The following is a 26,526-nucleotide window of genomic DNA, read 5'->3' as shown; positions in this document are numbered from 1 at the left end:
CCTGTTTCGGCCATCGGGACAAGTTTTGGGGTCATCGGTATTGTACCGGGACCACCGGAAGGGTCCCGGGGGCCCACCGGGTGGGGCCACCTGCCCCGGGGGGCCACATGGGCTGTAGGGGGTGCGCCTTGGCCTACATGGGCCAAGGGCACCAGCCCCTAGAGGCCCATGCGCCAAGATATAGGAAAAAGGGGAGAGTCCTAAAAGGGGAAGGCACCTCCGAGGTGCCTTGGGGAGGATGGACTCCTCCCCCCCTCTTAGCCGCACCCCTTCCTTGGAGGAAGGGGCAAGGCTGCGCCTCTCCCCTCTCCCCTGCCCCTATATATAGTGGAGGGGAGGGAGGGCATCCATACCTGAGCCCTTGGCGCCTCCCTCCCTCCCGTGACACCTCCTCCTCTCCCGTAGGTGCTTGGCGAAGCCCTGCAGGATTGCCACGCTCCTCCATCACCACCACGCCGTTGTGCTGCTGCTGGATGGAGTCTTCCTCAACCTCTCCCTCTCTCCTTGTTGGATCAAGGCATGGGATACATCGTCGAGCTGTACGTGTGTTGAACGCGGAGGTGCTGTCCGTTCGGCACTAGATCATCGGTGATTTGAATCACGACGAGTACGACTCCATCAACCCCGTTCACTTGAACGCTTCCGCTTAGCGATCTACAAGGGTATGTAGATGCACTCTCCTTCCCCTCGTTGCTAGTCTCTCCATAGATAGATCTTGGTGACACGTAGGAAAATTTTGAATTTCTGCTACGTTCCCCAACATTCACAACCATTCCAATACCTACCTCCATGACATTTCGCATGATAAGATTGCGAACGACCCTAACTGCCCCCAATCAACTGGGCTGTGTGCTCTCTCTCCTCTGAGCTACTCTGTTCTAGTCATGCAGACAGAGGATTCTCGTTTAAAATAACATCATCTAAAGGCAGGATGACAGGAGATCACGTCACAAGATTATCAACACATGTTTGTCTGCCAGGGTATATTTCAGCGTTCAGATTAGGTATGTCGGCCTCTTCAAACTTAGCGTCAGCAATATGTGAGTGAATCTCAACTCTTCCCTTCCTTGGCTTTCTTAATTCCATCCTAATTCTCTGGATGTACAGAGGTTCAAGATAACCTTCAGTTTCTGATCTGGACGCTTCAGGGAGAACATGGTAAGAAACAGAAGAATAGCTAAGCCATCATGCAAGTGGCCCACAAGGGGACAGACTTATAATTTGCAGTAAAAGCAGCAACAACAGCAATGCAGCATGTCATAATCGTACACAACATTTGAGACAGGATTTTCAATACCTTCCATGTCTCGCTAAGCAGGCTGTTCTATAACCTGCGCGGCATGGGCCTCAAGTGCCCAATAAGAAATCTGGACAGGTACTTAAAATAAAAGGAACATAGGAATATCAAGCTACATAACCTGCATAAGGCATCAGAGAGAAAACTGCAAACCAGGAAATTTGCTGCCTAGGTCTTGTGGGTTTTTGTCCACCTATTCTGCCTGCTGACAGAAAGATGAATACATCCAACTAGGTCATCAAGAAGGCATAAAGATTTTTTTGCCGTTTACATGGAGGGTTTGCTTTGCTCTGAGAATTTAAACGATCTTCAGAAATTCACATGTTCGCTTTCCTCTCCCACCGTTCTTTAACATCAAGCCTGAAAATATGACATATGGGTGATAAGAGCGAGAGCCAATCGTTTCATTTCACAGAAAAAGTGGTGGCAAGCTGGCACGTTAGCATTTGCGAGAGGTGGCCATAAGAAATGTCACACATTGCTGGCTTACCACAGCTCCATTAGAACCATGGTAAAAGAAAGAGAAAAACTCGTCCTACGAATCAGATTTCCTTAGTTTTCTCACAAGAGTTTATCTCATGTCCATCAGATTAAGTTGACCATAAAAAAAATCTCAAAATAACCTATAGATAGCCTATTAGTAATTTGCAGTTTGAATCATTATTGCCCACTTTGTTCACAGCAAGTCAAATGGTGTCTTCTTTGTCAGATTCAGTCGTACAATGTATATGAACTTCTTGAATGATGAAAGGTGAAATTTAAGGGAATTCAGTGTTAATGAAATTTTAGATGAAAAGATGAACATGAACTGCCCGAATAGCAACTAAGTAGAGAGTAGCATGAGACTGCATGAGATAGTGGAAAACATAAGCTGCCACATAGTATGATACAGTACAGTGATGAAATAGTACCCCCAATGCAACTTCCTTTTGTTCCTCAAGGGCAGGGACAGTGCAAGATTCTGCAAATGTGTGGGAATAAATCATCAAACTATTTTTATGACAATGATATTTGTGAATTCCGTTAATTAATTAATGGCCTTGAAGAAACGATGATATGGCATCAAATCAATGATCTTGAATATATGAAGTCTAATAAATGTCTTAAAGATGTAAATGTATCTCGTATTACAACCGAACAGCAACAAAGTTAACTCAATCTGGTATCAATGTAGACGAAGGGACACATCAACTTTTGATCCTATCGAGTCAATGCACATTTAACAGACAAAGACACAAAAGGTATTATAATTGCAATTATATTGCATTTTTAACCTATTTGGTAAACACTATGTAAGAAATAGACAGATGCCAACACCAAACAGGCACTTCTAGAAAAAACCAATAAGAATCTAGATCATTAAATTTTAGTTCATTTCGTGGCAAGAACACTTTCTTCATCAGCCCATGACACCTACTCTGAACTAAAACCAGAACACTCTCGAAACAGGCTTTTGCCCCGCTTTATATATAAAGCAACAACCCGAAGTTACACGGTGGAACGATACAATGTGATGAGATAGTCCTCTGACACAGCAGATCCCGAAATGACAAGCCAGCATAGCCACGACTACGTTGCCGAACACCTAAGTACAGGACGACCAGATTACAACATGACGACACGACCTAAGAAACCTAGCCTCCACGACAACGCCCTCAAGAGGGGAACGCGAGCACCGCCGCTGTCGGGCCCAAAGGCCAAGGGTTTTCACCCGGAGATTCACCACGAAGAGAAGAACCACAACGACTTCTTCAAGAAGATAACGACACCCGCAGATGTCGTCGCTGTCGGCGCCAGAGCGCAGCGCTTTCACTCGGCAACTCACCCGTGTCACCATGAGGCCCCCAGACCAGTCGCCACGAGAACCAGCCTCCAGATCCAGATCTGGGCAACGCCACTGCAAAGAACAGAAAGCGTGCCCGAGCTACCCACCACTACACCCCTCGCCATCTAGACGACCAAGAGGCGTAGCCACCACTGCCGCCCTGGAGCCTGCCGGAAAGCCACCATGTGGGCCGCCATCCAGGGCCGCCGCCCCGGCATCCCTGCCCTGAGACCCACCACCCATCCATCTCACGACACACCAACCCCGGCAGGAGGAGTAGAAGGCACTCCTTCCACTCCTAGTCCGACATCAGTCCTCGGATCTGGGTCGGCACCTCCACAGTAGGAGGCATCAACACCTGTGTCCCCATCCAGTCCCAGTGGACCAAGGGGACACGACCCAAAGATTGCCGACGGCCGCCGTCAACCCCCACAGGCCTAGCCTAGGAGCTTGTACGACGCCAAATCCGTGGTCATCGGCATCGAGATACAGGACGAAGAGCATGGTTAGGGCCACCACCACCGAGCACTGCACGCATGACGACAACGTACACGGGCGCATCCCGGGCCAAGACCAACCTCACCTACCCGGGGAGCAAACCCCGATCTGCCCTGGGCTCAGATCCGGTCTGCCCAGGAGCAAACCCTAGGACCGAGCCGCCGCCACAGCACGCATTGCTGGTGTCCAGCCCCGCACGCCGTTGGCCCAGTCCCGGGAGAAGAGAGGCCGCCACACCACCGCCCCGCGCTGCCAGCCGGGCCGCAGCCACCACGCCGTGCAGCCATCACCAGCCCGCACCACCCTTCCCGCCCGCCGCCGCACCAGAGAGCCGCTTGCAGGCCAAGGAGCACCACCGCTGTCTGCCGCCACTGCCGGGAGGCAGTACCGCGGCCACCGACCCACGCCGCCGCAGCCCGCCCCTCCTGCCGGCCAGATCTGGCTGTCGCAGCACAGGAGTGCCCCGCTACCTTGCTGCCCGGAACGCCGCCGAACCTGCGCGCCGCCGCCACGCCTGCACGCCGCCGCGCCCAGCACCAGCGCTGCACTCCAGCTCGGAGAGGAGGCCCGCGTCGCCCCACCTCGCGGGAGACCGCCAGCGCCTCGCCGCCGCCGGAGAAGGGAGAAGGGAGAGGAGGGAGGGGTTGGAGGCGGCGCTGTCGGAGGCCCTCCCCATCGCCTCGCGGGGGCGGCGCGGGAGGGGAGTGGGGAGCCAAAAACCAGAACACTTATTTTGGAACGAAGGGAGTATTAACAAAAATAAGAAAACAGCATATATTTTGCTGCAACAACTGCAGAAATTGAGGTATAGCAGTTTGTTCCATTACCTGAGAAAATTTCAAGACCTAAAGACCAATTGAAATATGTTACCGGGACTTGAGAAATAAAAATTCTGCAGTAAATAGCTTTATTTCTATAGATAACCCTTTTCCTGTAACTAATTTGCTGTGCTACGATTAAAGGCCCAAGCAAAAGCAACAATCTTCACGAATTTAGATGAAAATAAGATAGCCAAGCATTTTCATAAGTATAACCAGACATACCGCTTGGGCTCCTGTAGTTGATGTTGTATGCTGTACATCTATTGCGGCACTACCAATTGATTTATCCTTATTATTAAATTTAGAATCATTGGCTACATTTGTGTTCGCCCCAGTTCTTCCTACAAATTTCAAATACAACGAACAAATAGCTTAAAGATCTCCTGCAGAAGAGAAAAGAAAAAGAAACCAAACACAAGGTAATCGCAGATAAATAAAGAGATACCTTTAGATTTTCCTTTGGATTTTGTTTTTTCCTTTATTTGTAGCCGTTTCTTGTGCAATTCCTGTAACATGAAAGATCAAACAATTTAGTTGGTATTTCTCGAAACAAAAACAAAACTATAGAGTTGGTAACTTCAGAAAAAAGGATAGAAACACTCTGAACAAAGGTTTGGAAATTTGCCGTTTAATTCAGGGTTGAGATTCTTAAGGATGGGAAATTATGCTTTTCAACTGGAACTTCTCAAATGAAATTGTCGAGACCAGCATCTCATTAACAATCTATGTAATATGTATGGCTCAAGACAAAAAAATGACCCAAACAAAAACATCACATCCAGTTTAGCACAATATCTTTTCTATAATCCAACCCAAACTCAGGCAACAATAGGTTTCAAATAGGCATTTCACAGAAGTGCTAATATTATATTTCTCTCTCTTTGTTTGCCGTGTTTTCTCATTTATTACACTCATCAATGTGCAACAGTGCAAGTACAGTATGCAGGATTCCTAACTAAAGCATAATATTGTGGCCTCTATGTTTTGACCTGAAATTTTGCAAGTTTTTTTCCTTTAACTGCAACAAGTGCTAAACACAAAAACTGCACTCTTAAAAATATCTGGGATATTTATTGTCTTCAAATTTTGATGCCAAGTGGTCAATGGCTCAGCTAAAAACCTCTGGATTTTGGATGCCTGTTCTGTTCCTCTATTGGAACACTTCCGTGTCTGGTCGTGTGGTCAAAAAGGCGAGCACTTCAACTATCAGAACTCAGAAGCTGAAGATATGTCTATGCAGCAATGTTTCTACACTTCATAAGACCAGTTTTATATGCTGGAAACAAATCAAACTATTCCTAACAATTTTTTATAAAAAGATCTGGATAAATTGGTTCATGGCAACGATGAGGGCAGCATAAGAAGAAAACACACCATGTCACCCCTAGACAAAGGTGCCACCGCCATTCTGTATGACTATGACATTGACATTAAAGCCTACAGCTTGAACGTTTTCCTCCAGTAATTGAGGAGTAGGGAGGGAGTGAGGGACCAATTTTGCCCTGCCCTAGTGTGCCCTTCCAAAGTACAGTACTAATATGCTTCCTATAATGGTTAGAAAGAAGCATCCACCTGTGGGGGGTCATGAACCTCAGATTCGCACTGAACATTCGAGAAATCTACTGTAAGTATAAGAGAAGAAAACCTTAAACTTGTCGAGCTGATCTTGGGACAGCTTGGAGGGCTTGAATTCCGGATCGAGGAGCCTACTGGATGCGAGCGCATCCTCCTTTCCCTTCGCCTCGTCGCCTTCGTCAGCATCTCCTCCGCCTCCGCACCCCATCTCTTGCTTTGCCTTTTTCTTTGTTTCTTTGTTTCTTTGTTTCTTTCTTTCTCTCTTTCTTTTTCTGTCTTCCTTGCTTGTGCTGTCGCTTCCTGGGCTCGTACCTTTTTTTAGGTGACCTGGGCTCGTACCTAAGAGGGAAGGAAAGAACAGATAGGCTGGGCCTGATCTTGGCCCAAAGGTTCGTATGGTGTGTGGTCGGGCCTGATATCACCGCTTGTATGGTCAGGTCCGATCTTGGCCCAATGTTTGTGGATTTTGAATACGAGCGCACTCAAAATAATAATAAATCCCCTCTATGTAGGGTTTTTCTTCCTCTCGCGATGCACGGCGGTGTTGTTGAGAAATCCACTCCCCCACCCTTGAACTCCAGCATGAAAAGTTCAGGCTGATCCACGGGCTGGCCTTGTCTCGGAGGAATAGGGGACCGGACGGAAGTTTCCTTCTTAGTCTAGGGTTCAAGATGGCCGGAAGCACGTCAAGATCCGGTGCTACGGATGATGATGCGGCCATGATGAAAAAGTTGGTGCTCTCGGAGGAGGACCCCGATGATGTGGTAGTTGAAGAGGAAGATGCGATCTCGGAGGATTCCACTAGATGGATGGCAATTACCAGGGTTCATATGGAGAAGCCCTATAGTCAGTACTGCTTCTACAGAAACATGAGGGCCGCGTGGGATCTGATAAAGGAGATGAAGATCCGTCCACTTAATGATAATTTATACACGCTAAAATTCTCTTGGTTAAGCATTTGGGAACAAGTTATGGAAGGACCTTGGACCTTTAGGGGAAACACGGTGATTCTGTCACCATATGATGGATTCTTGAAACCCTCGCCTTTCTCTTTGGATATAATAGAGATATTTGTTTAGATACAAGATCTTCTAGATGGCTACTATCCTCTACACAAGTCTCTAGCACGGAAGGTAGGGGAGTTTGTGTACACTGAGCCAACGTCACAGGATTTCGAGGGAAATTTCTTTAGGGTAAGGGTGAACATGAATGTCGATAAACCCCTCAAGAATGCAGACTTGCTGATCAAGGGAAATAAGAGGGACATCTTTATGGTTAAGTATGAGCGTTTGGTATGATTGGTGCTTCATTTGCTGGTACCTGGGACGCGTCTTCAAGGAGTGCGGACACGAGATTCCTCTTCCATCTGCGTTAGTCTTCAAATACCTACAAGCTACCTGGTTTGGCAGTGCTAGAAGAGGCACATGGAGGAAGAAGCAGAGGTCATGGACGTGGTGCTAGAGGAAGTGGACGTGGTCATGGCCGTGGAATGGGCCAATACCCCCTAGGAAGATGGCACATGTGACTACTGATGACCCTCAAGTAAAGGGAATAAATCGTAGTCCTTTCGATAATTAAGAATGTCGAACCCAATGAGGAGCAGAAGGAATTGATAAGCGGTTTCAACAAGGTATTCAACCAGTGTTGTAAAATAGTAGTAACAAATAGTTTGATAGCAAGATAATTTGTAGCAAGTAACAAGTAACCAAAGTAACAAGGTGCGGCAAGGTGGCCCAATCCTTATATTGCAAAGGACAAGCCATGAGTATTTCTTATAATAAGCAAAGCGTTCTCGAGGACACATGGGAATTTCACGTCACGTTCATCATGTTTAATAGATTTGCTTCACTACTTTGAGAAATTGTTATGTGGGTGGACTGATGCTAGGGTGCTGCTCTTACTTGAACAAACAACCCACTTATGATTACCCCCTCTCGCAAGCATCCGCAACTATGAAAGAAGATAAATCTAACCATAACATGAAACATATGGATCCAAATTAGCCCCTTACGGAATAACGCATAAACTAGGGAGCTTCTGTCACTCTCGCAACCCATCATCTACTTAGTACTCCATAATGCCTTCCCCTAGGCCCAAGCATGGTAATATGTCATGTAGTCGATGTTCACACAACACCACTAGAGCAAGAGCGACATACATCTCATCAAAATATTGAACGCATACCAACTTCACATGATTACTTATAACAAGACTTCTCCCATGTCCTCAAGAACAAACGGAACCACTCACAAATCATATTCACGTTCATGATCAGAGGAGAATAATACATGATTATCAATTTGAACATATGATCTTCCACCAAATAAACCTACTAGCATCAACTACAAGATGCAATCAACACTACTAGCAACCCACAGATACCAATCCGAGGTTTTGAGACAAAGATTGAATATAAGAGATGAACAAGGGTTTGAGATGAGACGGTGCTGTTGAGATGTTGATGGAGATGAGTCCTCCCATGATGAGATGACCGTTGGTGATGACAATGGCTTCGATTTCCCCCTCTCGGAGGGAAGTATCCCCGGCGGAATCGCTTCGCCGAAGAGCAAAAATGCTCCTGCTCCTGTCCAGGTTCTGCCTCGAGACGGCGGCGCTTTGTCCCAAAAATATTCTCTCATTTTTTCTATGTCAAATGGCCTCATATAGCATAAGATGGGCACTAGAGGGCATCTGTGGGCCCCATAAGGCACTAGGGCGCGCCCCCTGCCTTATGGGCCCATGGTTGATCTTCTCTGGCACTTCTTTCTTCCAGTATTTTGTGTATATTTCAAAATAATTCTCCATAAAAAATTTGGTCATTTGAAGCTCTGGAGAATAGCTATCTCTGTTGTAGATCTTTTAGGTCTAGAATTCCAGCTATCGGCAATTTCCCTCTTCATGTATATCTTGCATATTAAGAGATAAAAGACATTAGGGTTGCATCATAAAGTGAAATATTTATAAAAAAAATCTAAATAACAGTAGGAAAATATGATGCAAAATGGATGGATCATCTTCCCCAAGCTTAGACCTGCTTGCCCTCAAGCGAATGCCGAGCTCAATAATCATGACCACATGTTTATAGAGAGAGATGTCGATAAAACAAAATACGGACAAAGCATCATGCTCATTATTATAACAACAATTCTTCCTCGTAACACTTCTCATGATCAATTAATAATTCATTGACACGCTAAATTATAAATAATAAACTTTCTTGAAAACTAACAAACTATGTTCTCAGTCACTGAGACAATTACTATTCATCAGGAAGAGTCTGTGTAAGAGCTTTTGGTTTAGCAAATTCCACATACTCAACTATCATAGAGTCTACCATGATTGCTGACACTCAATGCATATTTTTAGAACAAACTTTTCAACCAGACATATAAGAAGATAGGGGTTTAACGTTTCACCTCCCAACTTATTTACCTCAAGGATAGTATCAACATTAATAACTCATGATTACCTATATCCAACAGGATATATGTGCCTTGATCGTTACCTACCACATGATGCTTGCTAAATGGAGAATAATTGAGGGTGGAATAAGAATGAATACTATTGACTCTTGCATAAAAATAAAAGCTAGAAAGTAACAGATATGCCCTTCGTAGAGGGAAGCAAAGGTTGGCATGCGCTTTTTTAATTTGGATGCGCAGGCTCTTAATGCAGAGGAATGTTACTTTATATTTCTCCTTATGATAGCAACCTTCATTATGCAGTCCGTCATTTTAATTGCGTTACCATCACAAGTTCGTACAAATCTTATTTTCCTTTGCAATAAAATATCATAAATATTTAAGAGCAATTTTTATTGTTTTGCATCGATGACAACTTACTTGAAGGATATTATTCAATCCATAGGTAGATATGGTGGACTCTCATGACAAGAATCTGGGTTTAAGGCTTTTTGGATGCACAAGTAGTATCTCTACTTTGTATGAAATTTTGGCTAGCAAAAGATTATGAGCAAGCACCACATGTTAGAGGATCCATGACAATATAAATTCTATGTCAATATAAGCAAACATAAACCATTACATTGTCTTCCTTGTCCAACATCAACTATTTGATCAAGCTTAAAATAATTAATGGGCGCTCACAATCATAAAATATGTCCAAGGTAGTATATCTATATGTGAAATATCTCTTCCCTTATTATTCTTTCATGAATTGCATCAATGACCAATGCTATGTTTGCTAACTTCCAGTGAACTTTACCAATTATTCTTCTTATATGTGAAGTCATTACTCCCCATGGGATTAGCATATGAAATTTTATTATTGCTAGGATTGAAACAAGAAGGCGAAACAACAAAACTCAAACTACACTTTATTATATAACTCTCACACATGATCACATAGATAAATAGAACTGTCACCAAACAAGCACTCGAAAACTATTTGATACGAATACTTTATTCTTCTAAATCATGAAATAACTAAGGATCGAACTAGGATAGATAATGATGATAAAAGTGATGGTGATACGATACCGGGGAACCTCCCCCAAGCTTGGAACAAGCCAAGGGTGGTGCCCATACCCGTGTACTCAAGCTTCTTTCTTCGGTGATGGTGGTGATGAAGTGGTGGGCTTGTCCTCCGTCTTCCAAGCTGCTATGAAATCCATCTTTTTGATGATCTCGCAAAGATCTCAGTTCTGCTCCTCCAAGGCAATAACTTCTTGAGTGAGCGCCATGTTTTGAGCACAAATCGCATCAACGACTTTTAATGCATTAATATCAGACAAAGAAAGATCAGGATCAAGGTAGTCAAAGTCGGGAGTCGAAGTCGAATCGATTTACCTTAAACAGAATTGAGTCATAGTATCAAGTCGTGGAATCTACTAGATTTACTTAAATAAGATATTTTGTATCCATGCTGGAAATTGTATGGCTTCTATGAGTTTTAACACTAAATATAGAGCAAAATGCGTACACAGAAATGCTAGTTGCATTCCACTTCTTTTCATGGCCAACCTATTATATAGCTTGGATGATGGAACATATATGAGAGGGTCTTTCTCACCTTCTCCGGTCAATCTTGATGCATCCTCCTTGTCATGCCAATTCCATTCGTCGACAAGCCTGATCCTTCATTTTGATCTAGGGTTTTCGAGAGCTAAATCAAAGGTGTCAGCGGCTGAGCATTTGGGCTTGGCAGGGTAATAAAGGGCCACGAGGCATGTGAAGAGGGGTTTGGATGATAGCATATTATTCTGCCACAACTAAACAAACAACTTAGATAAATTAGTAGAATCAGACATACTCCATAGCATAGTCGGGATTCTACAATTTTATATAGCATTCTAGGATTTGGATCGTGGCTCAACATGGATTCTACCAGGTCTGGATTCATAGTGGGACTTGGATCGACATGCTTCCATAGGGTTGTGAAGTCGTACGATTCTAGGACTCGAGTCGGGATTCTAACTACCTTGTATATATATGGAGGTGATGCATGCATGTTTGAATACCATGCACAACATTGATGTGGCGCCTGTGTCGAAAATCGTACAGTCCCCGCACAGAGAGAGATTAGTTCATGACATGTCATGTGTTGTCCCTCCCCACGCCGCATGCTTCGACCAAGTGGGAGGGATTCATGCATACACATGCATGCTCTTAAACTATATCATGTTATCCCAGAGCACGACCTATATATTGTAATACAAACCAAAAAAATCCCCTCCTAAATCAAATTGACATCTCTCGCTGTCGATCAAAGTAGTGATGGACCAAGCGGGCCCACAAATGGAAAGCATCGATATCGCTGATAATCGCGTGAGTGGGTGCTAGAGGACAACCACCATCACTTTGCATGTGGGCCAAACATATGTATGGAGGTGTGTGTGGTTGTGATGTTTGAATACCCAAAATGCACAACTTTGATGCGGGACATGCCTCGAAAACTGTAAAGTCCCCACATAGAGCGAGGTTCATGAAGTGTAGTATATGTTGGTTCCCTCCCCCCTCTTTGACGCATACTATATGCTCCTATCACTACAAAAAAAAGACACATCTGTGACATTTTGGGCCGAAGGAATTTTTTCCCTGTCATACTTATGACACTTCTATGATGATAATTGTGACAAAACCCGGTATCATCATAGATGTGGTGGGCTCCTACTTCTATGACAAAAAATCATGACAGAAAATGGGCTTTTCGTCCTGGGCGGGCCGGAAATGCAACTGCATGACATTCTTTGGGCCGTCCATGATAGAAAAAACCGTGGTAAAAGCGAGGGCGAGGAAAATATCGGGGTGTTCCCGGTTATGGTGGGTGGTCGGGGCCGAGCGATGCACGGAGGTTTGCACGTTTCTCTCGTACATGCACGCGCGTGGGTGTGAGGCATTCGGCTCTAACTGAACCCGAGCGATTGCACTGCAGGCTACGCGTTACTGAACCCGAGCGATCGATCGATGACTGTTAACTGAACCCGATCAAGCGATTCCTTCACTACTGCTGCTAACTGAAGCCGATTGATGCTGCCTCTGGATGAACAGTGAGCGTTGCTAGGGAGGGGTGGGGGGTGGATGAACAGTTCCCGGTGGGGTGGATGAACAGGACCCCATGGTGTTGCCTCTGGATGATCAGGACCCCGATCGATCGAGCCTGTTGGGGCTGGATGAACAAGACCCCGTGGAGGGCTGGATGAATAGGATGACCCCGTGGAGGGCTGGATGAATAGGACGACCCCGTGGAGGGCTGGATGAACAGTAGTGGAGGGTGGATGAACAGTAGCCCGTGGAGGGGTGGTTGAACAGGAGCCCGTGGAGAGGGCTGGTTGAACAGTAGCCGGTGGAGTTGCGCGTGGTGGAGGCTGGATGAACAGGATCCCATGGATGAACAATCGCAGGTGGAGGCTGGAGGAGGTCGACGGTGGATGAACAGTAGCCCGTGGAGGATGGAGGAGGTCGACGGTGGAGATGAACAATATCCCGTGGAGTCCCGTTTTGCGGTACGCCACACCCCTCCCGATGAACAGGACCCCCGTTTCGACCGTAGCGCTCCAACAGAAGTCTGTTTCCTTCGTTTTGCGGTACGCCAGACCCCTCCCGATGAACATGATCCTGTTTCGAATGTGGCCGGTCGAACACAAGGCCGTTTCCTCCGTTCAGCAGTACGCCAAGCCTCGTTTCCATCGGCTGTTCCGTCCAAGCCGGTTGGTTCCCACGCGTTCCGTTGCCTCCCCATGAACACGATGCATTCCGTTGTCTCCCCATGAACATGACAAGGACACCGTTTCTCTGTTCCGACCCAGCCATGTACACGAGCCCTGGCCGTACGTATGCGCGAGTAGGCGTTCGAGACCCTGCTGGTATGTACGTATGTGGTCGTATTTTCTTTCTTGCACACTGGCCATTGTACGCACGTGTACATGCTACGTGCGCGCCTCTACTATGACACGTGCGCGCCTGTACATCGGCCAGTATGTACGTACACATTCGCGACCAGAATGACAACGCTACGTACGCTTCGACCAGGTGGGTCCCGACTGTCAGGCACTTCCTTGCGTGCGAAGATGTAGCTGGTGGGTCCTAGCAGTCAGGGGGCGAATTGTTTTTTTTTGCCCGGACGCACTTCCTTGCGTGCGAAGATGTAGCTGGCGGGTCCCAGCAGCCAGGGGGAAACATTTTTTTCGCGAAATACAGTGCCTGTCCAGTGGGTCCCTGCTGTCAGGTGGAGGAATAATTATTTTGCGCGTAATAAGGAGCCAATTCCTTGCGGCTGCCCTGGACCCAGCTGTCAGCCTGTCAACGTACAGTACTCTTCCGATGGAAGTCGTTCCTTGACTACGTTGACCACGCCGCGCCGAGAGCACCAGGGCGATGGACGACGGCGAGGCCTAGGAAGGGGACGACGCGGAGCCGGGGAAGACGCGGCAGTGGATGCCCACGCGGAGAGGAGTACGAGGGTTCACTGGTTTGGCTGCAGTGTGAGGCTGACATTGCCGCAGAATAACAGGGGGTGTGGGTGAGTGGAGGGATGGCCTGGCCAGCGGTGGGAGTAGTAGGGGGTGGTGAGGCCTCCACGGCAGCACAACCAGCCACGGGAGGCAGGAGCAGGCAGCACGACCGGCGCTGCTTTGGGCGGCTGGAGCAAGAAGACTAGAGGTTGAAGAAGCACGAAGACCGTTGGATGGACATCGTACAGTCACTACAGCTAGAATGGTTTATATTGACTAAGTTGACAAAGCCCTTGGTACACGTCGCCCACAAGTCAGCTTCTGAAAACGGTGCACCCCAGATGTCAGGGGAAGGAATTATTTTTTGGGCAGGTGAAGGTAGAATATCCGAGATTGAAGAAGAAGCACGACATCCGCTGGATGGACATCCAACGACCACTACTGCTAGAATCGTGTGTTGACTATAAGTTGACAAAGCCTTGCATACGCGTCAACTCATTTTTTTAGGGGACGCATCAACTTAGTAAGGCCACAAGTGTGTGGCAGAGAACTTATAGCCCATTTGAAATTTATAAGAATGTGCAGCCCATTTTTGAATTCTAATGAAATTTACTACAGCCCATTTACAATTTTTTAAAATTACAGCCCATTTCAACCAACCATTCAAAACAGAATTCAATAAAATTTCCCATATTTTGATGGGATCCGAAATTTTTTTATCCCGAATTTCTAGTCAGATTAAATACAATTTCAATATAAATTTATATTACGTAAAAATCCAACAAAACATTGCGCGCGCAACAATTAATGAAATTAAAAATTTCAATATCCAAAAATAATATTTTATAAAGTAATTACGTGTTTGGTGCTTTTTTTATAGTTACTACCCAGTTTTTATAATTACATCCCATTTATTATTTCTTAAAGCCCATTTTCTTGTTGGCCTAATGCATCTCTCTTAGGAAAGATTTGCAGCCCAGGAGGGCGGAGAATAACAATTTGACCTTGCCTGCTGATACGTCTCCAACGTATCTATAATTTTTGATTGCTCCATGCTACTTTATCTATTGTTTTGGACTATAATGGGCTTTATTTTCCACTTTTATATTATTTTTGGGACTAACCTATTAACCGGAGGCCCAGCCCAGAATTACTGTTTTTTTGCCTATTTCAGTGTTTCGAAGAAACGGAATATCAAACGGAGTCCAAACGGAATGAAACCTTCAGGATCGTGATTTTCCAACCGAACGTGACCCAAGAGACTTGGACCCTACTCCAAGAGGGTGGAGGGCGCGCCCCCCTACCTCGTGGGCCCCCTGACGCTCCACCGACGTACTCCTTCCTCCTATATATACCTACGTACCCCCAACAGATCGGGGACGGAGCCAAAAACCTAATTCCACCGCCGCAACTTTCTGTATCCACGAGATCCCATCTTGGGGCCTGTTTCGGAGCTCCGCCGAAGGGGGAATCTACCACGGAGGGCTTCTACATCATCACCATAGCCCCTCTGATGAAGTGTGAGTAGTTTACTTCAGACCTTCGGGTCCATAGCTAGCAGCTAGATGGCTTCTTCTCTCTTTTTGGATCTCAATACAATGTTCCCCCCCTCTCTTGTGGAGAACCATTCGATGTAATCTTCTTTTTGCGGTGTGTTTGTTGAGACCGATGAATTGTGGGTTTATGATTCAGATTATCTATGGAAAATTTCTGAATTCTTTTATGTATGATTGAGTTATCTTTGCAAGTCTCTTCGAATTATCGTTTTGGTTTGGCCAACTAGATTGGTAGTTCTTGCAATGGGAGAAGTGCATGGCTTTGGGTTCAATCTTGCGGTGTCCTTACTCAGTGACAGAAAGAGTCACAAGGCACGTATTGTATTGTTGCCATCGAGGATAACAAGATGTTTTTTTCATATTGCATGAATTTATCCCTCCACATCATGTCATCTTGCTTAAGGCGTTACTCTGTTTTTAACTTAATACTCTAGATGCATGCTGGATAGCGGTCGATGAGTGGAGTAATAGTAGTAGATGCAGAATCGTTTCGATCTACTTGTCTCGGACGTGATGCCTATATACATGATCATTGCCTAGATATGTTCATAACTATGCTCAATTCTGTCAATTGCTCAACAGTAATTTGTTCACCCGCCGTAGAATACTTATGCTCTCGAGAGAAGCCACTAGTGAAACCTATGGCCCCCGGGTCTATTCTCATCATATCAATCTATATCACTTTATTTACCTGCTTTGTTTTTACTTTGCCTTTACTTTTTACTTTGCATCTATCTATCAAAAATACCAAAAATATTATCTCTATCAGATCTCACTCTCGTAAGTGATCGTGAAGGGATTGACAACCCCTAAGCGTTGGTTGCGAGTTGTTATCGTTTTGTGTAGGTACGAGGGACTTGTGCGTGGTCTCCTACTGGATTGATACCTTGGTTCTCAAAAACTAAGGAAAATACTTACGCTACTTTACTGCATCATCCACTCCTCTTCGGGGAAATCCAACGCAGTGCTCAAGAGGTAGCACCTGCGTATTCCTAAAAAAAAGTATAGCTGGGCTAGCCATTTTCAGCTTGAAAAAAATTAATATCTGGGCTGGATATCTGGCCTGGGCTAGACGGGCCACAACCCGCCCAGTTAATATGTGCAGTGATGTTTTCGTTGTTGTTCAGAGGAGAAAAATTAATATCTGGGCTAAACATCGCTCAAGAAAAACACTGCAGTGCTCACATCTAAAAAACACAAATACTGCTTGAGCTGCTTGGTCCCAGCTGTCGGCCGCTCCTTATGCAATTCTCTTGCTTATTGACTACATAGGTTGACAATGGTGTGGGACCGTGATGTCAGGAAACCAGGAGGAAGCAAAAAAATTTATAGTTTTATATAATAAGGAGGCACTTGCGTACGCGCGGCTATGGCCCTGGTGGGTCCCCACTGTCATCCTCTCCAAGTAAAGTCATCTCCTCATCCTCATGTCTGTTGACCATGTTGACAATGCGAGACGGCGGCGCCACGGCGAGCACAACAACTTGAAGGACGATGGCGAGGGCCTTGCGGGCCCTACGGATGGTCTGATATAGCGCCCGCTGTTCATTCAGGAAGCCAGGATCATAGGGCCACATGTCCGCGATGGCATTGTCATTCGCTTGTTCACCGATGCTCGTTGAGGAGACGGAGGTTGCAACACAGGTCCTCCTGCGCTGTTAGCTCTTCCGCCATTAGGGCGTCGAAGTGCGGCCACACCTGCTCTATGGTGAACACGACATGAACCGGCTTGGACAGTGGCGCCGGCTCCTAGTCGGAAGCTACGTCCATCGTCTGATTGTCATCGCTCAGCTCGTTGAGCTCGTTGGCGAGCCAGCATGTCCAGCTGCTGGACCAACCCGCTGCCAAGCACGAGTCTTACTACCCTGGCCCACCCAGACCACCTCCCTCGCGCGCATGCGCTTTGCGCCCGAAACGGTCAGCGCCGCCCGCCCCGCTTCCCGGTGCAGGCGATTGCTCCGCCTTCAAACGACACAAGTGCCGTCCGTCCGTCCGTTTGCCGCCCACATTAATGATACGCGGTTGCCGAGGCATCTACTCCGGCGCCACACGTCCGTCCCTCCATCGCCCACCATTGCTATATAAACTGCTGCGCCGGCCATAGCCGCAGTTATCTGCATTTGTTCCCTTTCTCCTGTCCACACCACTACTGCCCACCATGGCTTCCTCGCGCTCCAGCGCTCTTCGGGACGGGCGGACGACGGACCATAAGGAGATGGTAGCCATTGCTGCCGAGTAGCTGGTAGGCTGGCAGCCGAAGGACGATGATGTCCCAATGGAGACATGGTAGTCGATGATCCGGCGCCAACCCCCTCATTCACGCCATCCTCGCTGGTGCATTGCACCATGACCATCGGCGAGGCTCGTGCCCAATATATGGACATAGTGAGGCAGAAGCGTGAGGAGGAGTTCCGGGAGGCGCAGGCCGACGCCGCCTACAACCACCATCTCCTCCAGGAGCACCTGCAGGCGGAGGAGCAGATCGCCGTGGAGCGGGCGGAGCAGGAGGCGCTGCTCGACTCGTACCGCTCTGCCTGCGAGGGCCGCCTCGAGTGCTGGTGGTACCGCATGCGGGTGGCGAAGGCTGCGGCCGCCTACAAAGAGGGCGATGAAGCGGACGAGGCACTGTTTGGCAAGACCGAGGACAATGCCGGCTCCGACGAGTCCCCGCTCTGCTGGCGTCGACGAGGCCCTGCTCCGCCGAAGCCCCGCGGCGCCAACAACGAGGCAGAGGACACCGCCGGCTCCGGCGAGGCCCCACCCGGCCAACAACGAGGCAGAGGTCATCGCTGGCTCAGCCGAGGCCCCACCCTGCCGGCAATGAGGGGGAGGATTTCCCCCGCTCCACTGATGCACCGCCCGCCGACAACAAGACAGGACATCGCCGGCTCCACCGAGGCCCCGCCCCGCTGCCAACGAGGTCGCGCCACATGGAAAACGAGGAAGAGTAGAACACGGTAGGTTGCAGCCGCTCGGGTGCAAGTAAGGCCATCGCTGCTACCCTCCGGTTGAAGCCAAGGTAGGCGGGTTGACCATTGACGGCCGATTAGCTTCTTGGCAGCGACGTGGAGTCGGAGAGCTATGTTGGAGAAGGATGCTGCTTCTACTTAACTGCTGGTGCAGTTGGCTGACTGACACATGGGCCCAACAGGCATCTTGGTCACATGTCAGTTACGCAACTGCACCTGCAGTTAAGTCACTAAAGCTTCTGTTCGGCTCAGCCGGACACAGGTGGGTAGCTTCAGTTAATTAATTATACCTACAGCGCACCCCTTTTTAGTTGAAGAATGTATGAAATGTAATGAAATCCGACATGTTTATATGAAATCCGGTCGTGTATGAATGAATTTAGTTCGATTAGTTCGAATTCTTGTATCACTGGCATTGGATGAACATGCAAAACAATACGTACTAGCATTATTCCCAGGGTGATCACCTCGTTTGCAGCAGTTTCACACGTACTCCCTCCAGTCCTTTTTAGTTTGCATACAAGTTTTGTCTACAGTCAAAGTATCTCTACTTTGACCAATCTTATGGAAAAAGTATGCACTTTCACAATGTGCGAAGTAAAAAGGAACAAAAGGAGTACAAAGAGTTTGAGCAGCTTTTTAGCGTTCCTGTACATTGCAATCAAACACACAGGCCTGGTAATTCATAGAGAACATTCAAAACAATCGATGATTATGCATCTCAGCGATTCACATGTCGGAGCCAATATTTACTTCACAACTAAAGAATAAAGAAAGAAATTGATCGACGCTGCTGACAACAAAGGGATATCAAACGCATGTCTTCTTGCTAAAATTAATGAGCAAAATTTGACAAGGTTGTCCCATTCCAAAATATCAAATGCCTACGATTGTGGAATAGGCAGGGTTTGCCATCAGTTCAGACATTGACATGGCACCTCGTGCTAAATAAACCAACTATTTTTTTTGTGTGGTTCCACCAAAATCAACCAAATTCGCGCGTAGCTTGTATGATTTCGCCCTTATATGTTGCAACGCCTTGAACTTATCGGCACCTCCTTTCTTGTGGTGGAAATGAATGATTCGATGTATTCATGAACATTTTGTGCAGTTCCTATTGAAATCAAGCTAAGCACCCCTGTTTGCACAAATACAAAAAAGTGATTAGTATAAAGCAAACTGTACTATGAATTGATAGTTTAAACATGCACCTACATGGTCCATGTAGAGCACACTTTTAGAAAAATGCAACTCACCGGAAAGAATCCTAGAACAACATTGTACTCGCGCGTCACAACAAGAAAATGGAGATTTGTCAGTCCTTCTGAGCCGAAGTTAATCTGGTCTTGTGGGGAGTAATGTAACCATCCTTCAACTGCTCCTTCTGATGAGAAGATAGCCAGGGCTTGTTCATCCTGGCATAATCAGAACTAGTCACTTCACGTACTCCATATTCTTCTTCAAAGGAGGATGATTCTGTTGTGCAAAGACAAGAGGACAACTAAATGCTAGCATTCCTGTTTGCTTGAAAAAAAGGAAAGGAAATATTTAAAACAACACAGATGAAGCACTTCTCAATGACAATACCACTTTTTCATGAGAGTATCTAAACAGTAACACAACACCAATAGAGATGACAAAGCTCAATCATATGGATGAAATCAGTGGGCGAGTACCAATCTTTGTCAGGAGGCTTAGCATATAGATGAAGCACTTCTCCGGAACCATCTGTTGCTATCTACTGTGGTGGCCATGCTTACTATATACTCCTTGATTAGTTTAATGTTTCCAACATCTTCTTGTGCAGTTCCACTAAAATATATGGTATCTTCAAAGAAGATCCCTGTTTGCACAAGTAGAGATAATTACGTACTACATTAAGAGTGGCATCAAGTCAGTGGCAAAACATTGCTCGTTCCATCCATAGCAATAAATTAAGATGCAAAACTATATCATTGCTTGTGTCATCATAGTTCCAGTGCTTCATTACAGCACTGGGATTTGATTTTTGTTTTTCTTCCACTTGTTCTTCCCCTTCATCACTTGGTTCAATAACAGACAAGCTTCGCCTTCAATGTAAGATTTGGCATGTCAATTAGGGAGCACAAGTATAGCACTAAAGAATGACATTAATTTTCTGATGAAAGTGGCAAAATACAGGCCAATAGTTGTGAAATATCCTTATCTTATCTCAATGGGATATTACGGTGCACATACAGATTTGGAGTCTTGTCTCCATTTGTGCAGTTCACTAAAATCAAGCAACATCACCGTACAAGTAGCACAACATATGAAAGCACACTGCAGAATCATGTGAAAGAAGGCTAGTATTGACCTCTCATGACGCGGAATTCAAACAACTCACAAGAAGAAGATCTGGACCAAATTTGCCAACACGGATAGGAAGTAAGATCTCCTCTTGTGCAGTTCCACTAATATCAAGCAATCAAGCAACATTGTCGGTGTGGCATTTTGGTTGAACTGCACAAAACACTCTTAGAACAAAAGTGTTTTGTGCAGAGCAACAAAAGTTCACAATGGCAACGAGGTGAAGTAGATAACCCTGTTTACACAAAGATGCAAAGGAAACAACTAGTGGTCAATAACGGTGGATGACACATAAGCCAACAAAAAGAAGCATCTACCTTATCTAAATGGGAAAGAAAGCAAGACAGTAGCATTTCTCAAACGGTGGCATTGATTAATATTAATAGAGAGATTATATTAACAATACAATTTGTTAAACATGTAATTTGCTTTTAACTGTGGCATTGCATCAATTTTCCAGCGGCATTATTAGAGGGTGTTTGTTTACATGGACATTTTGGTGTAGGGACTAAAAAAAATCCGTGTCAGCCCCATCTAAACCAAACAGGAGGGACTTTTAGGGACTAAAAGTGGGCATTTGGGACTAAAGAAAGAAGACCCAGAGGGAGAGTCTTTTTGGGACTTTTTCCAACAGTTACCCCTGCCACGCATCACACCTTGTCTCTATTAGTTCATTACTAGGGGTAACATGGTCTTTTAGCATGTCATTTAATAACCTCTAGTCCATGTTTAGTCCCTGGAACCAAGCATGTAGGGACTAGGGAGTTTTTAACAAAACAAGGCCTTAGATTAAAAACAGCTAAAGAGTTGCACGGGACAGTCGATGCACCAGCATCGTGTGCATCTACCGATGTACTGGGGTGATGCACAGTCTGTTGCAACAAAGAACAAACAACCAAGGAGCATATTTGTGTTGGTCCCAGTTTTGTTATCTTTAGACACCTTTCCCTATGTGAGCGTAACAAATCTAGTCCTGCTCAAACTCTACAGCCTTGTCCCCCAAAACAAAAGGTCAGTTTGTTACAGATGTGCATACTGCGTTTGTCATTGTTTTCCCTTTTCGACCAACGTAGGTGCTGGATAGCGAGTCTGTACTAGTACTTTCCCCCTTCCTTTCCTCTTTGAACCACGTCCTAGATTTATGCTATGCAACTTTCCCCACTACTTCCCCCCATTCCTTTCCTCTTTGAACCACGTCCTAGATTCATGCTATACAACTTTTCCCACTACTTTCTCTCATTCCTTTCCTCTTTGAACCACGTCCTAGATAATGCATGTGGAATAAGTAAATTATACCTTAAGGTTCTTGGGGTGTGGTTTGGTGGGCGACCGGAGGCCGTTCGGCCCACACTATGTACGACGGTGAAGAAGAAGGGGTCGGATGCCCTCCCGTGCCACCGCTGGGTGAAAGTGAACAGCTAAAAGGATCGATATAGTTTACTAGAGGGGGGGGGGGTGAATAGGCAACTAACAATTTTTAGTTTTTCTTTAACAAAATAAACTTTGCATCAAAGTAGGTTGTCTAGATATGCAACTAGGTGAGCAACCTATAAGATGCAACAACAACAAGTACACACGCAAGCAAGGGATACAACACAAATAAGCTTGCACAAGTAAAGGCACGAGATAACCAAGAGTGGACCCGGTGAAGACGAGGATGTGTTACTGAAGTTCCTTCCTTTAGAGGGGAAGTACGTCTCCATTAGAGCGGTGTGGAGGCAGAATGCTCCCCAAGAAGCCACTAGGGCCACCGTATTCTCCTCATGCCCTCACACAATGCGAGATGCCGTGATTCCACTATTGGTGCCCTTGAAGGTGGCGACCAAACCTTTACAAACAAGGTTGGGGCAATCTCCACAACTTAGTTGGAGGCTCCCAACGACACCACGAAGCTTCACCACAATGGATTATGGCTCCGCGGTGACCTCAATCGTCTAGGGTGCTCAAACACCCAAGAGTAACAAGATCCGCTAGGGATTAGCGGGGGAATCAAATTTCTCTTGGTGGAAGTGTAGATCGGGGCCTTCTCAACCAATCCCGAGCAAATCAACATGTTTGATTGGCTAGGGAGAGAGATCGGGCGAAAATGGAGCTTGGAGCAACAATGGAGCTTTTGGGGGAAGAGGTAGGTCAACTTTGGAGAAGAAAACCCCTTTATATAGTGGGGGCAACAATCCAACCGTTACCCCCCAGAACAGCCCCGCAGAGGGCGGTACTACCGCAGGGGGCAGCGGTACTACCGCTAGCCCCAGTGGTACTACCGCTCCCCCTCGCGGTACTACCGTGCAGCCAGGGAGGGCAAGCAGATGAGCAGAGGATGGACCCGGTGCGGTACTGCCGCGGTGGTAGGGCGGTACTACCGCTCTCGAGCGGTACTACCGCTTCTACTGCCGCTGCTTAGTGCCGCACAATCCGACACGAGAGGCAACCCCCTCGAGTTGACGCGGTAGGAGCCCGGTACCGTAGCGGTACTACGGCTGAGGACCCACAGGCGGTACTACCGCTGCAGAGCGGTACTATCACCTATGGCTCTTGAGCGATACTACCACTGGGACCAAGCCACACACACAGAAGGGGAAGAAAGCCTCCATCAAAGCGGGAAGGCTCAGTGGGTGCAAAACGGATGTGTACGTGTTGATTCCACTCTAGCCTTACCAAAAGCGGATCCCCTCTTGATAGTACGGTGACTCCTATGAAACATGTCCACCAAAACAGAAACGAAAGAGCTACATCGTCTTGATTAAAACTCTGAGGGGAAGGAATCGTCTCGTGCCAAAGGATGAATCTCTGAAATGCTCAAAGCACACAAATTAGTCCGCAAATGTGTTGTCATCAATCGCCAAAACTACATCGAGAGAGATATGCCTTAACAATCTCCCCCTTTTTGGTGGATTAATGACAACAAGGGATTTGCACAAGGATAGTACAAGAATGAAGAGATACTTAGAACTAAAAAATATAGACGGGCTCCCCGTGAATTTGTGTACCTAATTAGTAGTGCCTTTGGAATGCAAAGCACACACATTAGGATCAACACTCCCCCTATCTTTTATAGTCCAACAACCTAAGCATATGGGTACGTGTGAGCAGGGTATATACTAGGATAAGCATGCAACTCACAAATTACCAAAGTACTTGATGGACATAGATAATAATGGATAATGTAGCATACGTCTCACACCATATGACTGGAACTAGGTCTCACGGGCACAAAACCAAATCAAGCAAACGACAAGAGAAAGCAACAACACAACAAACCACAAATACACGGACACACACACACTCGCAACTCGGCAATGACACAAATCCCTATACTCTCTCCCCCTTTGGCATCGAGACACCAAAAAGGCAAAGAGAGTTGCTACGGCTCCAGGTGATAGCAAACTGAGGATCTCGAACATCACATCCCAACGGGATCGTCTGCATCGCCTTCTTCGGTTGGAAACTGCTCAGCGTCTGAATTGGTCCACTAGCAATGTTGCTGAACCCACTCCTCCTCATCAGTGATCCTTCCATCAGAACCGCTGTTAACAGTTGCACCCAACTGACGCATGAGCTCCTTGTGACGGCTGCGGGCCTTCTTCTCAGAGACATGAGACATGTACTGGCCATGAGACTCCATGCAGAAGAGTTTCTTCATCTTATGCTTAATCTTCTTTGCCCAAGAGGGCTCCACTCCGGAGGGCTCATAGTCCTCATCATCATCGGCCTCAGCCTCGCCCTCGGTATCCATGTCAGCAGCAGTAGATGGACCCCCAGATTTAGGAGTCGGGGTGCCCCAATTGTCCTTCTTCCTTAGACGCTTGATCTCATGAGAAACCCATTCTCCAGTTTCCAACATAACCTTGGGATATACATGTGCCCAGGCCCTCTCAATGAGCAACATGATAAACGGACCATAGATTGGGCACTTGCGCTCAGAAACGGCAGAAAGAAGTTCATACCACATAACATGAGAGATGTCCAGGGACTCGCCAGTGTTTGTTTCCTTCTCATGCTGGCAGAAGAGTAGCATATCCACAAGATAGGAGTGGACCATATCCAGATTCCCGATACGAGGGAATAGAGTCTCTCGGAAAATGCGGTGAAGGATGTCCAGAAAGGTAGGCAACTCATAGGTTTCCTTCTTAGTCATGGGGTGAATCTTCACAGAACAGTAGGGCCAGAGAGCTTGCTTGTGAGTGGAGGTGGTATTGCGGTGAGGGCGGAAGCCAACTGGAGTCTCAAGCCCGTGATCTTCCACCCCAAGTAACTCCATGAAGGCCTTCCACTTGATAGAAAGCAACTTGCCATTTGTCATCCAAGTCAGAGTCCTTTCTGCATTAATCCCAAGATGAACAGTGGCATAGAACTGAGCCACCAAATCTGCATCAAAGTCCTTGTTGAACTGCATGATTCTGAGGATGTTTAGCTGAGAGCACATCTGAAGGGCTTTGCCAAAGTACTCAGGGTCCTTCTCCATAGCATCCGTGTCGATGGAACGCACATCAACATAGAGATTCTTCTTGGCCTTGATCACATCAAAGTAGATGGCAAACTGAAAACGATTCCAGAATGGACGGTTGACCAAGTGGGTTCTTGGTCTTCCGCATAGGGGTTGTGGCGACGCCTTTCCCATAATTCCTTGGCAGTCATCTCAGTCACAGTCTTGCCCCTCGGCTTCGGCTTGTTGGCAGGCTTCTTCTTGAGTTTAGGCGCTGTCTCAGAGGTGCGGTAGCGCTTTGACATTGAACGTCCGGGGTTGACACGGCAGGCTTGCTGCTCAGGATGTTCATCACCTGAAACCAAACACACGAGCAAAAGAAACAACACGAAAGAAAGAGCATAAGCCTCCAAATAAAGCAACATGGATCAAAACATGGTAGGAGAATGATGGAATAGGGCATACAGCAGTAGTACCGTGACCCATCCACGGCAGTACCGCTTGAGCGGTAGTACCGCGCCAGATGAGCGGTAGTACCACTCTAGACGGGGAACGGAGGTTCCCTACTGCCGTGGACAGATCCGGCACTACCGGTGATGCCAAATTCAAAAATAAACCTACCTAACTTCAATCCAAAAGGCCTAGAAGCTATCTCCATCCTACTCGAGCCTCGACTTAGCCAAAAAATGAAAAAAACAATGCCTATTGCCCCTAACAACTAGATGCAAGATCTAGGCAAATAGAGAGCGGGAACGGGGGAAATACCAGCATCCATGGCAAGAGGACACGGTAGGGATCGACTCCACTGGAGGAACTGGAGAGGGGCGGCACGAAGACGGCGGCGGACCGAAGCCCTCCTGCAGCGAGACGTCGCTGGAGTGACGAAGAAGACGAGCGAGTGGAGCGAATGGGTATGGGGGAGAAAAGCAACTCCCCCTGCCCGAACATAACCCACCACGCCCACCCCGGAGCGGTAGTACCGCTTGGAGTGGGCGGTAGTACCGCTTGATGCTTATCAGCGGTAGTACCGCGCACCCAGCGGTTACCGCTCAGCCGCAAGAAAACTGGCACAAAAAAACTTAGCGCAAGAAAAAGAAAACGACTGGAAACGAGAGCAAACACAAACACAAAAACCAACACAGAGAGGACGAGAACCACACTCCTCTCCAAGGGAGGGCGGTGGCTAAGGCCACCTATGTTTGAGTCTGGAGGTATGGCGCCACGAAGAATTATCCTTGGGCCCATGACCAAAACTCGTCTTTGAAGCACACATACCATCAAAAATGGCTAATGTGAAAGAGTTGATCAATTTATGCATAATG

At 46.7% G+C, this 26,526-nt stretch overlaps 1 protein-coding gene across 1 annotated transcript; it reads right to left on the bottom strand.

Moving 5' to 3' along the window:
- Positions 1-1,560: 1,560 nt before the first annotated feature.
- Positions 1,561-25,690, bottom strand: LOC123067556 (uncharacterized). Its single transcript, XM_044490303.1, has 7 exons — positions 25,681-25,690; positions 25,426-25,559; positions 6,087-6,236; positions 4,887-4,947; positions 4,664-4,782; positions 2,209-2,258; positions 1,561-1,657 (listed from the first exon to the last, which is right to left on the bottom strand). Exons 1-7 carry the CDS (start codon positions 25,688-25,690, stop codon positions 1,615-1,617), a joined length of 567 nt encoding a protein of 188 aa, XP_044346238.1. The 3' UTR covers positions 1,561-1,614.
- Between the last annotated feature and the right edge of the window lie 836 nt (positions 25,691-26,526).

Source organism: Triticum aestivum, chromosome 3B (assembly GCF_018294505.1).
Source record: "Triticum aestivum cultivar Chinese Spring chromosome 3B, IWGSC CS RefSeq v2.1, whole genome shotgun sequence".
Taxonomy (NCBI): Eukaryota; Viridiplantae; Streptophyta; class Magnoliopsida; order Poales; family Poaceae; genus Triticum; species Triticum aestivum.
The sequence above is the reverse complement of the archived record's forward strand: the minus strand, read 5'-3'. Positions and strand labels throughout refer to the sequence as shown.

Excerpts from the sequence above, each read along its gene's own strand:
- LOC123067556 (XM_044490303.1), bottom strand. Across the intron at positions 6,237-25,425 it reads CGAAGCCGAGGGGCAAGACT|GCAAAGCAAGAGATGGGGTG; the intron begins GTGACTGAGATG and ends ACAAAGAAAAAG. Across the intron at positions 4,783-4,886 it reads ATCCAAAGGAAAATCTAAAG|GAAGAACTGGGGCGAACACA; the intron begins GTATCTCTTTAT and ends TGAAATTTGTAG.